At 36.8% G+C, this 12478-nt stretch overlaps 1 protein-coding gene across 3 annotated transcripts in view; it reads left to right on the forward strand.

Moving 5' to 3' along the window:
* grid2 (glutamate ionotropic receptor delta type subunit 2) overlaps positions 1–12478 on the forward strand; it is a 452662-nt gene that overhangs the window by 76693 nt on the left and 363491 nt on the right. For all 3 annotated transcript variants that reach the window (XR_002753592.1, XM_023343824.1, XM_023343825.1), the window contains exon 2: positions 6374–6529. Coding sequence is in view for 2 of the 3 variants with exons in the window: in XM_023343824.1 (XP_023199592.1) it covers positions 6374–6529 (156 nt within the window). In the remaining variant the exon portion in view is untranslated. The remainder of the gene's footprint in view (positions 1–6373; positions 6530–12478) is intronic.

The raw sequence follows: 12478 nt of genomic DNA on the forward strand, positions 1-12478 counted from the left end.
CTTTGATACATCTGCAATTTGCTTTTTTGGTATGCTAAAGGTCTCTAATATGCTCTAAAAATCACCATCGGCTTTTACCAGATGGTATTTTTGCTGTACAATCTTCATAACAAACACTGATATTCTACAATGACCAGCAGTTTTCTCTGGTCTTCCATAAAAATGGACCTTCCTCCGATTGCATGCAAAGTATCTTCTTAAATGTGGGGAAACTGTCAGTGTACAGAGATGCTGCTACTTTGGTAGCAGATCTGCCTTTTTGTCTTGTTTCAGATTTAGGACATAAAAACTTGTGCTCGTGTACATTTATCATTCACAAGTAGCTTCATGAATTTGGTTGAATCAGGTTTTTCTGCCAAACACCTCCTTTGCTCGAGAAGAGGCACAAATTCACAATTTCTGTTTTAACAAATATCCATGTCATTATGGAAAGCCAAATCCTAAACACGTCTCATCTTGTGTTTTATTGTATATTAGGTTGCTTGCACACTATCATATATACCAGAAGCTAAACATACACACATTTAATTTTACATCATGATAGTGCTACATAAGCAAGCAGTGCTTGGAATGATTCAGTACTTGCAAAACAGAATATGTAAATATCAATTTAATCTTATTCTGAATACATTTTTTTACATGTACTTCTGATCTATGACATTTACATGCTTAGACGATGCACAAAAAACCCCTTGCACATTTTTCAAAATACAAAAATACAACGTTAACATATTGTCGATTGTTTTCACGTTGTCCTTCTCAGGCTTCACTGACTTGATCTGCCCTCATCAGTACATTAATTCTTTGCCCTTATTCTCAGCTTCCTCTCTTCCACACACACAAATTGCTCAAAGTACACTTTAATTCAATGTTGTCCTCCCAGGCGTCAAAATGCTCTCCCTTCTTGCTCTCGCATCACTGAGGTAAATAACAACCTGTTTGTGAAGGGGTGAGTGTGTGTGTGTGTGCGTGTGTGTGTGTGTGTGTGTGGGTGTGTGTTAGTGAGTCTGTTAGGGCATTTGACACCACAGGTTGATAACCTCCCACTGTTCATCACCATCATCACTCAGCACCGCCACTGCTTTGCTTTCATCATCACACTGAGACCGGGACACCTAGGTACAGGATGGTCACAAATCAGAAATACATCACCTTTGTGTGTGTGTCTGTTTCCCCACAATCATTATCCTTGTCAGTCTGCCGGTGTTCCTGTCACATTACTGTCATAAGCTCCAGCCTCAACAACAGGTTAGTATGTTTGTTTAAGAGACAGTGGGAAGGATGCCCCTTAGGATTTTCAAAATCCTCAGTTCTTTGCCTGCAGTTGTTCTTGTGAGAAAGAGACAGAAACCCAGTTGGAGTTCAGGGAGGGTGAGGAAAAGAGGGAATTTGGCAACACAGAAGAGCCTGACTGATAGTCAAAGAGCAGGAGGCAGGTGTGCAGACTAAGTCAGATGGAGAGGAAATCTGCAGGGCTTGAAGCCATTTTACCTCAAATAAGGCAAGCAGATGGTTACATCAAAACAGTCACTGACCTGAATGATCAAATCGTAATGCTGCTGGAACTGTTTAGCGTTTGAAAACCATTTGTCATGAGCACCTCTTTCAATGCTGCCCTCTTCTTTTAGCAAGAAATCATGTGAAAAGAAGAGGGCAGCACCTTCTTCTTAACAACCATTGCCTCAACAGTGCTGAATCATTATGCTGTAATTGTTTGATCTTTATAGAGCATGAAGTACAATACCGGCATCAGATATTGTACCATTCTACTTTTTCAGTTCAAAAGAAAATTGGGTTTTGTTTTATATGTGTTGAAGGTACTCGGCATATGCCTGAGTTCTCTGGATTAGTAAAGCTGTAACAGCTTGTAAGTATTATATATATATATATATATATATGTATATATATATATATATATTCCTGGAAGTGCAGGATGAGGGGTAGGTTTGTTCCGTCTTTGAGATACAAGTAACATACAACATGTTATAGATATATTTGTATCTATATAATTGTACTTTTTGTTTTAAACATCTCAACATTTTACATTACAGGAGATGATTCATTTAAACTGTTCCTTAATTAAAAATACTTTGCATGCTGGCTTATAAAGCCAGTGCTGGGAGCACAACAGAAATGCAATGGGAAAGATCTGACAGATTTATTATTATATACAAAACATCTCCCTCATTTTTTCTTTTTTTCCTATCTCTGCCAAGGGCTCATTGGGCAATAAATAGATATGTTATTTATTGCTTCTTTATCAGTGTAAACAAACTAGAAAATGAATACAAAGCACTTGACCACAAACAGACATCTGATCAATGTCTCTTGACCAAATGATTTGGGGTCTCTGCTTTGGGATGCCTCCTCTGTTCAGTCTGACCGCTGTTGTTGCTGATGTTGTCATGGAAGAGACGGTTAGGGAAAGGGTTGATGATTTAGTGCCTTTGCTCTCACACACTCCATGTATATTGGGGTGTGCATGCGTGTGTGTGTGTGCGCAGCTGCCCTTGAGGCGACTGTGTGAAGCAAGATTCAGTGCTTTTATTTCCTGTCTGATTAATGTTGGGCTGTTTGCCTTTGCGCTCACCGACACATTATAGTAAAGGGGACAGAATTCAAACTACTGCATGTTGTGTAAGTACAGATTTGTACATCTTTGGTTGTAAGTCAACATGCAGGGATGCTCTGAAAAACCAGACAAAGAATAATTGACTTCCAGTGATCCTCCAACAGGAAAAAAAAAGTGTTATGAAGAAGGTTCTTGCGTGGTTATTATATTTTTCTCTTGTATGTTGGAGATCAGATGCTTATATTACTAGGCCCAAGCAGGAAAGCGCTGCGAAGGCCTATTGTTTTCATACTGTTTCTTATTATAATTATTTCTGAGTTTCTGATTTTGAATTGTTCTTTTCATTGGGCAATCAGGGTTTACTTCCTACCTTGAGGCATTCATGAATTTTAAGGCACATTTGGCAGATAGTACAAATCAATGTTATGACTTGTAGACATTACTGTTATTGAAATTGTATCCACATCTGATTCTACTCATTTATGAAAGTTTTTCTTTTATATTTGGCTCTGCTAGCACAGTGGGATTTTTTTAATGGGACCTGCTTAAATGGTGGCAGAAGATAAACCAAAGGCAGATAATAGACAACTAAAAAAGGGAAAAATATGGCTGATCATTATCACTTAAAGTGCATATTTTACTCAGTTTTGAAGTCACTCTGTGACTGCTGCACTCTTTTGATTCACATATTTGTCGATGATCAGATGTTTGATAAGAACACACACAAAGCAGTCAGCCACACAAAAACAGATTGCTGTACATCCCTGTGCAACTTTTAATTTATGTCTGGGAGCATTTTACCATGGTAACATTAGTGTAAAAACTAAGATTACAGAAGCCGTTTTGCGTTTTTCTTGCCACACTAACACTCAAACTTTGAAAATTTACATATCTTTTTAGAGCCAAATTTAAAACCCAACTGCAAAGATACAAGTAATTGTTAAAAAATTAAAGCAATGATTAAAGTTATTGCTAACATTTTAGCATCACTGGGACAATTGTTTTGACCCTTAGATATAGGACCTAAAACCGTCCTGTTTCATTTGTCCCATTTGAACAGTTCAAAATTGTTTCCCAGCAGTACCATCCTCAAACAGATTTCAAGTCCATTCATAATTTAACTCTAATGGAATAGTTAATGTCTTTGTGTTTGCTTCAATTGCTTTTTTTCCAGCCCCTTTTTCTTCTCCTCATTTATACTGCATGAGTATAATACTAACCGAGACTCAATCAGCAATAGAAAATTTATATTTTCAGATGCTGAGGAATTAAACGATTAAGAGATGTATATTTCATGAGGCCTTCTGATGTAGAGAAAAGTTGAAAACTCTGCATAAAGACTATGCAAAATGGATGTTCTGGAATTAATTGTCCTTCAGGAGGTAATTTTGATCAATCTTGTGTTTGAAAGCAATTTACTGGTACACAGGGTTAATGTTGCCCAGACATTATTTTGTTTTAGTTTAAAATAGAGCTGTCAACGTTAAAGTGTTAACGCATGCGATTAATCTGAAAATTTTAACATGTTAATATTACATAAAACAGATTAATCGATGTACGTATTTTTATCCAAAAGCCTTTCTTTACGCAGGGTTACCTAGTTCACAGCCCTCCGGGGGCACCATTCCTGTGTGGGTAGAGTAGTCGTCTTGCGATTAGAAGGTTGTAGATTTGATTCCAGCTTCCTACTGCCACGTGTTGATATGCCTCTGGGCAAGGGACTTATCTATCTGCATATCTGTGTATAAAGGCGTGTACGTTTGTGAGTGCGATTTGGTGAATGTGGCTCAGTGTAAATCGCTTTGAGTGTCAAAATGACTGGAAAAGCGCTATATAAGTTCACTCTATTTACATTTTCCTTTCCCAGAGCACCATTCCTGCACGAACCATAACTGCATGCATATTTATATATCAAGCTTAGAAAAGTAGGCCTTGTGATCATGGCGTTAGAGTGAGATTAATCTGGTCAAATTTTTAAATCAGCAGCTTTAGCTCAAATACAATGTACTGTTCAATTCGACTAAAATCAGAATGGCTAAATTAATCCACTGTGGAAAAAAATGGCAATAATGTAGGCCTAGTATTTTTTTTTTTTCAGGAAGACTCCATGGATAGTACTTCTCTTCACACAATGGAGACGTCACAGTTCCTTTTGTACACTGCAAAGTTTAGCACTTAACCTCCATCCTGTAAGCTGCTGACTGTACAAGACTAATTACTGCAACAGACCTCTATATGTGGTAGAAAACAGACTTCATCCTGTGTAGCTCGGTCACTAATGGAATTAATTGGAATGGAACCAGAAACCTAAACACATGCACAGCTACACACACATCCATATTTTTTTTCTTCTTCCGGTCAATGAAATAAGAGTTTCTAGTGCCTTAATGGAACAGGTTTTCACAATTAGCACCTTCGTGGATTCAAAGGCTAAACTTGGTCAAACTCAAAGGCTAAATGGGAAGAAAGCAAATGGCACATGGTTAATTGTGTGTAACATTCTAAAGTAAATACCACACCTCTACCAATTAGTCAACACACAGGCAGGTTGACATTTAATTGTATGACTAATTTAGCACTGACTAGAACTTTATTGACTCCAACATAATGGTGCACTCCAGTTCTTCCTTCTTCTTCTATGTGCAGCATGTTTCATTTTGGCCAGTGCACTGTTATGTTTGACCTATAACTGACCTTGAAATGAACTCTCATTTTCTCCAGGAATCCAGATACTTAAGCTTTTGTTTAATGCATATCATAGAAAGTAAATTCTTGTTCAGAGCTTTCCACAACTCGCGTATTGGGAGCTGTGGGAAAAAAACTGTGTTGTGAGCTGTGGAAAGCGTGTTGTAAAAATTCAGTCACGTGTTCACGTCTGTTACGTGTTGACTGATGTGTTGTAAAAATTCACGTGTTGTAAAAATGTTGTAAAAATTCAGTCGTGTTTTAGGAGTCATTCCAATTAAATAGTCAGAAAGATGTAAATAACTAAAATTAACTCTTTTTTAAAATTTATTTAGTTGAATATAATTTATAAACCCAGTTAAATTTCCCAGGCACGAAGATATTCAAATAAGGTGTCATTGGTAACCCTTTGAACTAATACAGGGGCCAATCATCTCCCCTCACTGTCCATGTATAACCCAACACTATCACAGTCAGTAAGGATGGCATCTTTTTCATTTTGAGGGATAGCTGCAATGATGCATCACTATGTTATGACAGTATTACATGAGAGATGATCTGTGAAAAAATCAAGCTCCTCTGTCTTCTCCCGTACTTCTACCAAAATATGCTGAAATACACCACTGTCCGCCTGAACCAATCAGAGCCAGCAAGAAGGTCTTAGCATTGTCAATCATGCTCATGCATACCCTGATCAAGATTGCCAGTTTTCTGCACCTTTACTATTGGCGGAGAATCGTTACAGGAAAACTGTTCATTCACATTTACGGCAGGGCCTGCTCGGTGGAAGGAGCTGTAGTGCAGCAGACGGCCATCAGGAGGGCGTGAGCAGTGCATACACAAGTTTTAAAACACATCTCATGGCTCAGATTAATTGTATTTCTGCAGATGGCAGTAGGACTACAGGGAGAAGGTAGAGGAACTTGTTTTTTTCAAAGATTATCTCTCATATTATACTGTCATGATGTAGTGACAATTTTACCAAATATGGAATAAACTACTTTTAGAAAAGTTATTTTATGTGCTGTTTGCGACATCTGCACTTCTCTTGGCTAGATGTAGTTTCAGCATCTTAAATGGGATTCTGTTTAATTTTTTCCAATCTTTTTTCTGTAGGTGCCATCTTTGACGAGTCAGCACGAAAAGATGATGAAGTTTTTCGTCTCGCTGTGGCAGATCTCAACTTGAACAATGAGATCCTGGAGACAGAAAAGATCACCTTCTCTGTGGAATTTGTCGATGGAAACAACCCTTTCCAAGCTGTTCAAGAAGGTAGGAATAACATATGGCAAAAATGTTCTAAAAGGACAATTTCTTCTGCTGAAGAAGGTAGTTGACCTTGTACTCGTCTCAACAGGGATAAAAACTAAACATAGTCAAATGTTCAAGCCACTCTTACATTTTTTGCTTCAAAACACCTAGATTTTATCATGAACTTTTAAAATTGTCTGGGAGTATAGTTTTTGGGTTTGTGAGAGTCAATCAAAGCTTTTATTTGGATGCTGAACTTAACCACAGTTCAATTGAGTTTACTGAATCACTAGGATCTGTACATTAGAATGATCCATTTACAAGATCTGCTCACCAGATCACATGGTGAATTTGTTCAGAACAGCGCTGATTCATTCAGTGAGCAACTCACATGCTATTAATCAGCATGAACGGATCAGGTCCAGATATCCCTTGTTTTGTGCCTCCTGATTTCCCAGCGCACTGTGCCGTTCATGTAATGTGAATAGATCACATCCTGATTCGCCACTACCTGTGCTGTGGCTTTGTGTCACAGCGTGAATGGATCACGTCCTGATTCGCGGCTCACTGTGGTGTTCACACGGCGCCGAATGTTTTTTTTTTTTCTTGCTTTAAGACAAGAACATCAGTGACAGTAGCTATAGAAATCTAATAAAAGTTGTTTTTTTGTCACTGCGGGAACGATTGTGTCACAGCAAAGCTTACTGTACCGTTCGTGCACTACAGTGAACAGCACACATTCTGATTGGCTGTGCAGTGAATCAATCAATCAAATTTTATTTGTATAGCACATTTCAGCAGCAAGGCATTTCAAAGTGCTTTACATCATATCAAACACAGAAACACAATGCAACATAGAATCGACAATCAAAACACAACATTAAGTCAGGTTCCATCAATAAATTTGTAATTGATTATGTTTTAAATACAATCCTATAAAGGTGGGTTTTTAGTCGAGTTTGAATCTATAAAAGATTTACCTGTTACACTCCTACTGTGTTATATGGAACAATGTGAATGTGCTGGTGTGGCACTCTCTCTCTCATTGGGTAAATCTTTATCACATTTTGTGAGTCACATAACACAAGTACATCCAACCAGCACACTGACACTGACCCATCTTAACTGCAAAATGAACAAATGAGTTAGTGCACTTCAGATTATTAGTTCATTGAATAGACCGTTCCTGAAAACACAAAACTGACATAACACTAATTTACATAAGTCTTACTTATATCATAGAAGAATAAACTGTTTAAAGTAACTATCTGATGACATTAATTATAAATTGATAAATTACTATTACCCCAAGCTTATTTATTTGTTTTAGTTTGTGTGTAAATTCTATTCTTTGAAGTTTTTAAAAATCTATATTAGATGCTTGACATAAATGTGCATGCATGTGTGTAGAATAGCTTTGCTCTCAAAATCAGAAAAGTTCATGAACATGCTGCATAGAAAATCCCAAATGTGAGGATTTCAGCAGATCACTCTTATGTATCACCAACTAAATGTTATGCATTTTTAAATTTTTATATTTATAAATTGGATAAAATTTGTGCATAATGTTGTCTGATAAATTATTTGCAGTCTGGTATTTTAAAGGTTAATTATTCTATTGATACAATTCGGTGTTTGTAAACTGAACCGGCAGTGGTAGTTATGCAGTGCAACCACATAGAAGAATTAACATTAACTATATATTAATGTGAATTAACATATAGATAATTCACATTAACTATATGTTTTCTTCAAGGGCTGGATTTACTTACACACATGAAAGGTTGTGCAGTAATTAGCACTTTGCCTTGCATTTATGTTTGCTGAAATATCTGGCCATAATTAGCTGCAGATTTACAAAGGTGGTAGCTTATTATGTATTCGTCATTTAAGGATCTCTGACACTTTCTTTGTGAAGTAGAGCTGAAGAAGTGTAGGTTGGTTCTGGATTAAGTAGGAGATCACTAAGCTTACAAATAGAAGAGGTAATTATGCTGCAGGAAAGATGCAAATCAACAAAATACTCTGACTGGAGTAGAAAGATCTAGTCGTGATATGTCTGTCTCTGGTGTAATGAGGTAAATGAGGCAAAATATGTGATCAAAAGGATTCAGCAGGGCATTTATTGTGATTTGTGTTTTAATATCCCTTAAATCCACATTTGAACTTCCCATCTCTTATATTCATAATATTTCTAAACTTCCAGAGCATTGTATTCATTTTTCTCTATTTTTTTTCTTTCCCTTCTTCCCTCTGTTCCTTTTCTTCAGAGATGGAGAATATGACGCACTAAAATGGTTCTTGCAAAATCTTTCACGCATAGTAAATCACAAAGTGCAACCTTTCAAATGTGCTAAGTCGTCTACACAGAGGGTCTTCATTTTGACTAAATGGCTCATTTATTTTAGTGACTTCCAGGCACAATCACAGTACAGTGTTGCTTCCTGTTACATGTGCTACATAAAATGTGATATTAATCATAACTGCAACACAGTTACATTTTATAATGGGGGGATGATGGGAACTGAAAGAAGGACTTCAACAGATGCACATAGCCTATACCTCTACAAGCTGCCAGTGGTTTGGTGCTTTATGAAGTATTTATTTAGTGAAGATCCAGCAAATCTATTATATTAAATTTGATAACTACAATGACAAAAAAGTATAAACTGAACTAATTTTTTATTTAACACACAAAAAAATTCTGTTTAAATAAACAATTGTCTGCACTTTGTCATTGGTGCAGCTGCAAACAGAAATATTTAACCTCCCACAGATTTTAAATATTTATTAGTTCAAGTTTCTCAAAGCACTATTCTGCTTTTGAATGACTACTACAAAAAATAGAAAATGCATAACATTCATGAATTCTATATTGAATGCTCATTTGATTCAGTTCTAATGGTGTGCAAAAATCTCAGCCATAAAAATATTCAAGGTGAGAACAAATGAGCTTCCCCAAAAGCTGAAAGATGAGAATGTTAATTTCCTACCATTTTTGTCATAGCAGTCAAAGAAACACAAAAATATTCTAAGGAAGTTCAAAACCTATTGGCCAGCTACCTGACTGGAAAATAGCCCAACAAATCCACAAGGGCTCAAATCATGCAAGACTACAATTCTGATCACATCTCCATTCAAACCAAAGTTTGTTTGTTAATAAAACCATATAACATTCTAGTTTGATACTACCTTCCACCACATTTTGATTTTTCTTTTACATTTTGGGATAGGATTTAAAGGTTGCAAGCTGAAATGGGCAAATATTCCAGTTAAGGTGATGTCATAAGCTTGTAGCTGCCTAATGAAAACAATTTTCAGAGGTTGTAAAGTCTAATAAAATGCTCCACAAAGTACTGAAGCTGTGCATGAGCACTACTGCACATTAAGAACAACATTTGTAATCTTCATTTGGATGATTTTTATTGTATTTTCGTTTGTCAAAATAACTCAATGTATCAACAAATACTTTACGTTTAACTGGGATTCATGTCATTCGCTGCTATTATCATACATCCACATCACTAAGTTTGTGCATGCTTGTGTGTACAATGCATTCTCACCACTGCATGTCACATAATTGTGGGTCTGCTCCTGTCACTTATGCTCGCATTTTACTTCCTGCACCATATCCCTTCGTTTCCATGGCTGGCGCAGCCTAGACAGTGCTTGTGGAGCAGGTGGAGCTGTGTGGTGTCTGTCTGTATTCATGTCATTGTGTGCCTGCTCATGTCTCCATCGATTAAACCAGTAAGAACCACCTAATTGGATAACAGTCTATGTAGAGGTGGGGGTGAGCAAATGGAAAGCATAAGGAGACCACAGGAGGGAGGGAACTCAATAGTTGTCTTGCCTTATTTTTCATCTCAACTTAGTCTTGACATTCAGTGCCACCAGATACACTTCGGAGCATGCTGCTAAAGACACATGTGTTGAAGTTGAACATTTTAGAGTTTCCCTGGTTAATATTTTATTTTTCCTAGAAATAGGTTGTGTTTGAACATATGCCATTGACAATTAAGTAGAAGTAAGTCTACCTATTAAAATACAGATAATTTACATTTAATTCTAACTTTTGTGAAGCATATTTCATTTTCAAAACCTACACTTGCATCGCCATGCTGTGGTATGGAGGTTTTTATTGACCGATACCTATAAATTTAATTTAATGTGGTAAACATGATCTAATTCTTTATGTTTGCTAAACATAAGAATGCTGGATAGTCTTTTACTGCTTTGCTCTTTTAAATGTGAAAAATGTTAGTCAAAATTAAACTAGTTTTATAGAGAAAAATAACATACATTTGCCCACTCAAATAAATCCCAGCCATATTAATGTGTTTGACTAATAATCTAGAAGGGAATGACACCAGTAGAATTTTAAAACTAGATGTTAAAAGGCCTTTGTAAGCATTGTCTACTTGCATCTATCTCAATCAAGACACGTCTAATACTAATTATGAGCAGGGCCTTATAGTCTGACATTTGAACAATGAAAAAACAAAGAATAAAGGTGAGCTTACCAAAAATTCAAAAGACAATCAAAAAGAGCTTCTACAGGGATAAGAGACACTGCCAGAAAGATAACCCCATCAGCAGCAGTTTTAAGCATTTATGGGCTGAGATGTATAATGGAACATTTTTCTAATGCACTCCTCATCTCTCTTATGTTTATCCCATTTACATGGATCTGGTTTTCAGTGAAACCATAACATTATTTGTTTTGCAGTCCAGCTGCTCGTTTGCACGTCTCCAGTTATAAGAGACGTGGTTTTTCATAACCAAGTCTGATTGGAACTTTTTGGGGACACTCCCACAGAGGTGTGAAATACTCAGCAGGTGTGAAACGTATGCAGGACACACAGTTGCAGGATTCATTTTACATGTCCAAAGGTATAACGGTAAAAAAAAAAAAAAAAGGCAAATGGCAAACATTGTTCTATGTTTGCTATTTGCTACTTAACCTTTAATTTAACACATCTTCTGACACTGAATATATATGTGTCATAAAACATGAGCTCAGCACCGGGACAGCGTATTGTAAATAAGCAGAAGCTGGCTGGTAATTTGTCCATTCTGGAGCAACGGCTGTTGAGTCCAGGGCCATCAACTTGCCTCATTCATAACTCGAAAAATTATGAGTTCCTCAAACAGCACCACAATAGTGGATGAGGCTGCAGAGTCAGGCCAGGGCCCTTTGTGTGCACAAGAAAAGGTGGGAAACCCAGGCTGAAGTTAGCAGTATAACCTGAATCCTGACTGTGTAAAGACTATTACAAGCTACAGCTGATCGCTCATATTCCCCCAGTAAGACATGAGGTGAAGGAGTATACTGTGGAAATAAAATGATTTGTGGTTTTCTGCCCCCTTAGTCACAACTTTCTGAACCATTTTTTGTTATAATTACAGCAACAATCATTTGGGATTTGCCTCTAGACAACGGGTCACCTGGAGATAAATATCTGTTCCCGTTCTTCTTAGCAAAGCTGTTCTATCTTAGATGGATTGGATGGATATTGTCTGTGAACAACTATTTCCAGGTTGTCTTCCACAGATTCTTGACCAGATTCTAAAATGGATTTTATTTGAGGCTTTGACTGAAACAGTCTAACAAGAGTTTGCTTTCATCTGAACCAAGAATAAGAGGCTTCACCCCAGTCTTACATCTCCTGTAGTCTCCAAAAGGTTTTCTGATGCTTGATTACATATGCACACCACATATTTCATATTTATAATGCTATTTTTTTATGTTGTGAACATGCACTACTTGAGACAGTAAAATCCATTGTAGTTTGTGTTTGTAATGTGACAAATATGAAAACGATTTGAGGCTTTGTTGTCTGGAATATGTAATTTTCAATTTAAGGGCTGTTTCCTGAGCCATTCTAAACTCCGCTGCTCAAAACTGGCTATTATTATCAAATATTGAAATATTATTCAACTCTTTAGCAAAGACAGTTATAATGCAAC

This window comes from Xiphophorus maculatus, chromosome 12 (genome assembly GCF_002775205.1).
Source record: "Xiphophorus maculatus strain JP 163 A chromosome 12, X_maculatus-5.0-male, whole genome shotgun sequence".
Classification (NCBI taxonomy): Eukaryota; Metazoa; Chordata; class Actinopteri; order Cyprinodontiformes; family Poeciliidae; genus Xiphophorus; species Xiphophorus maculatus.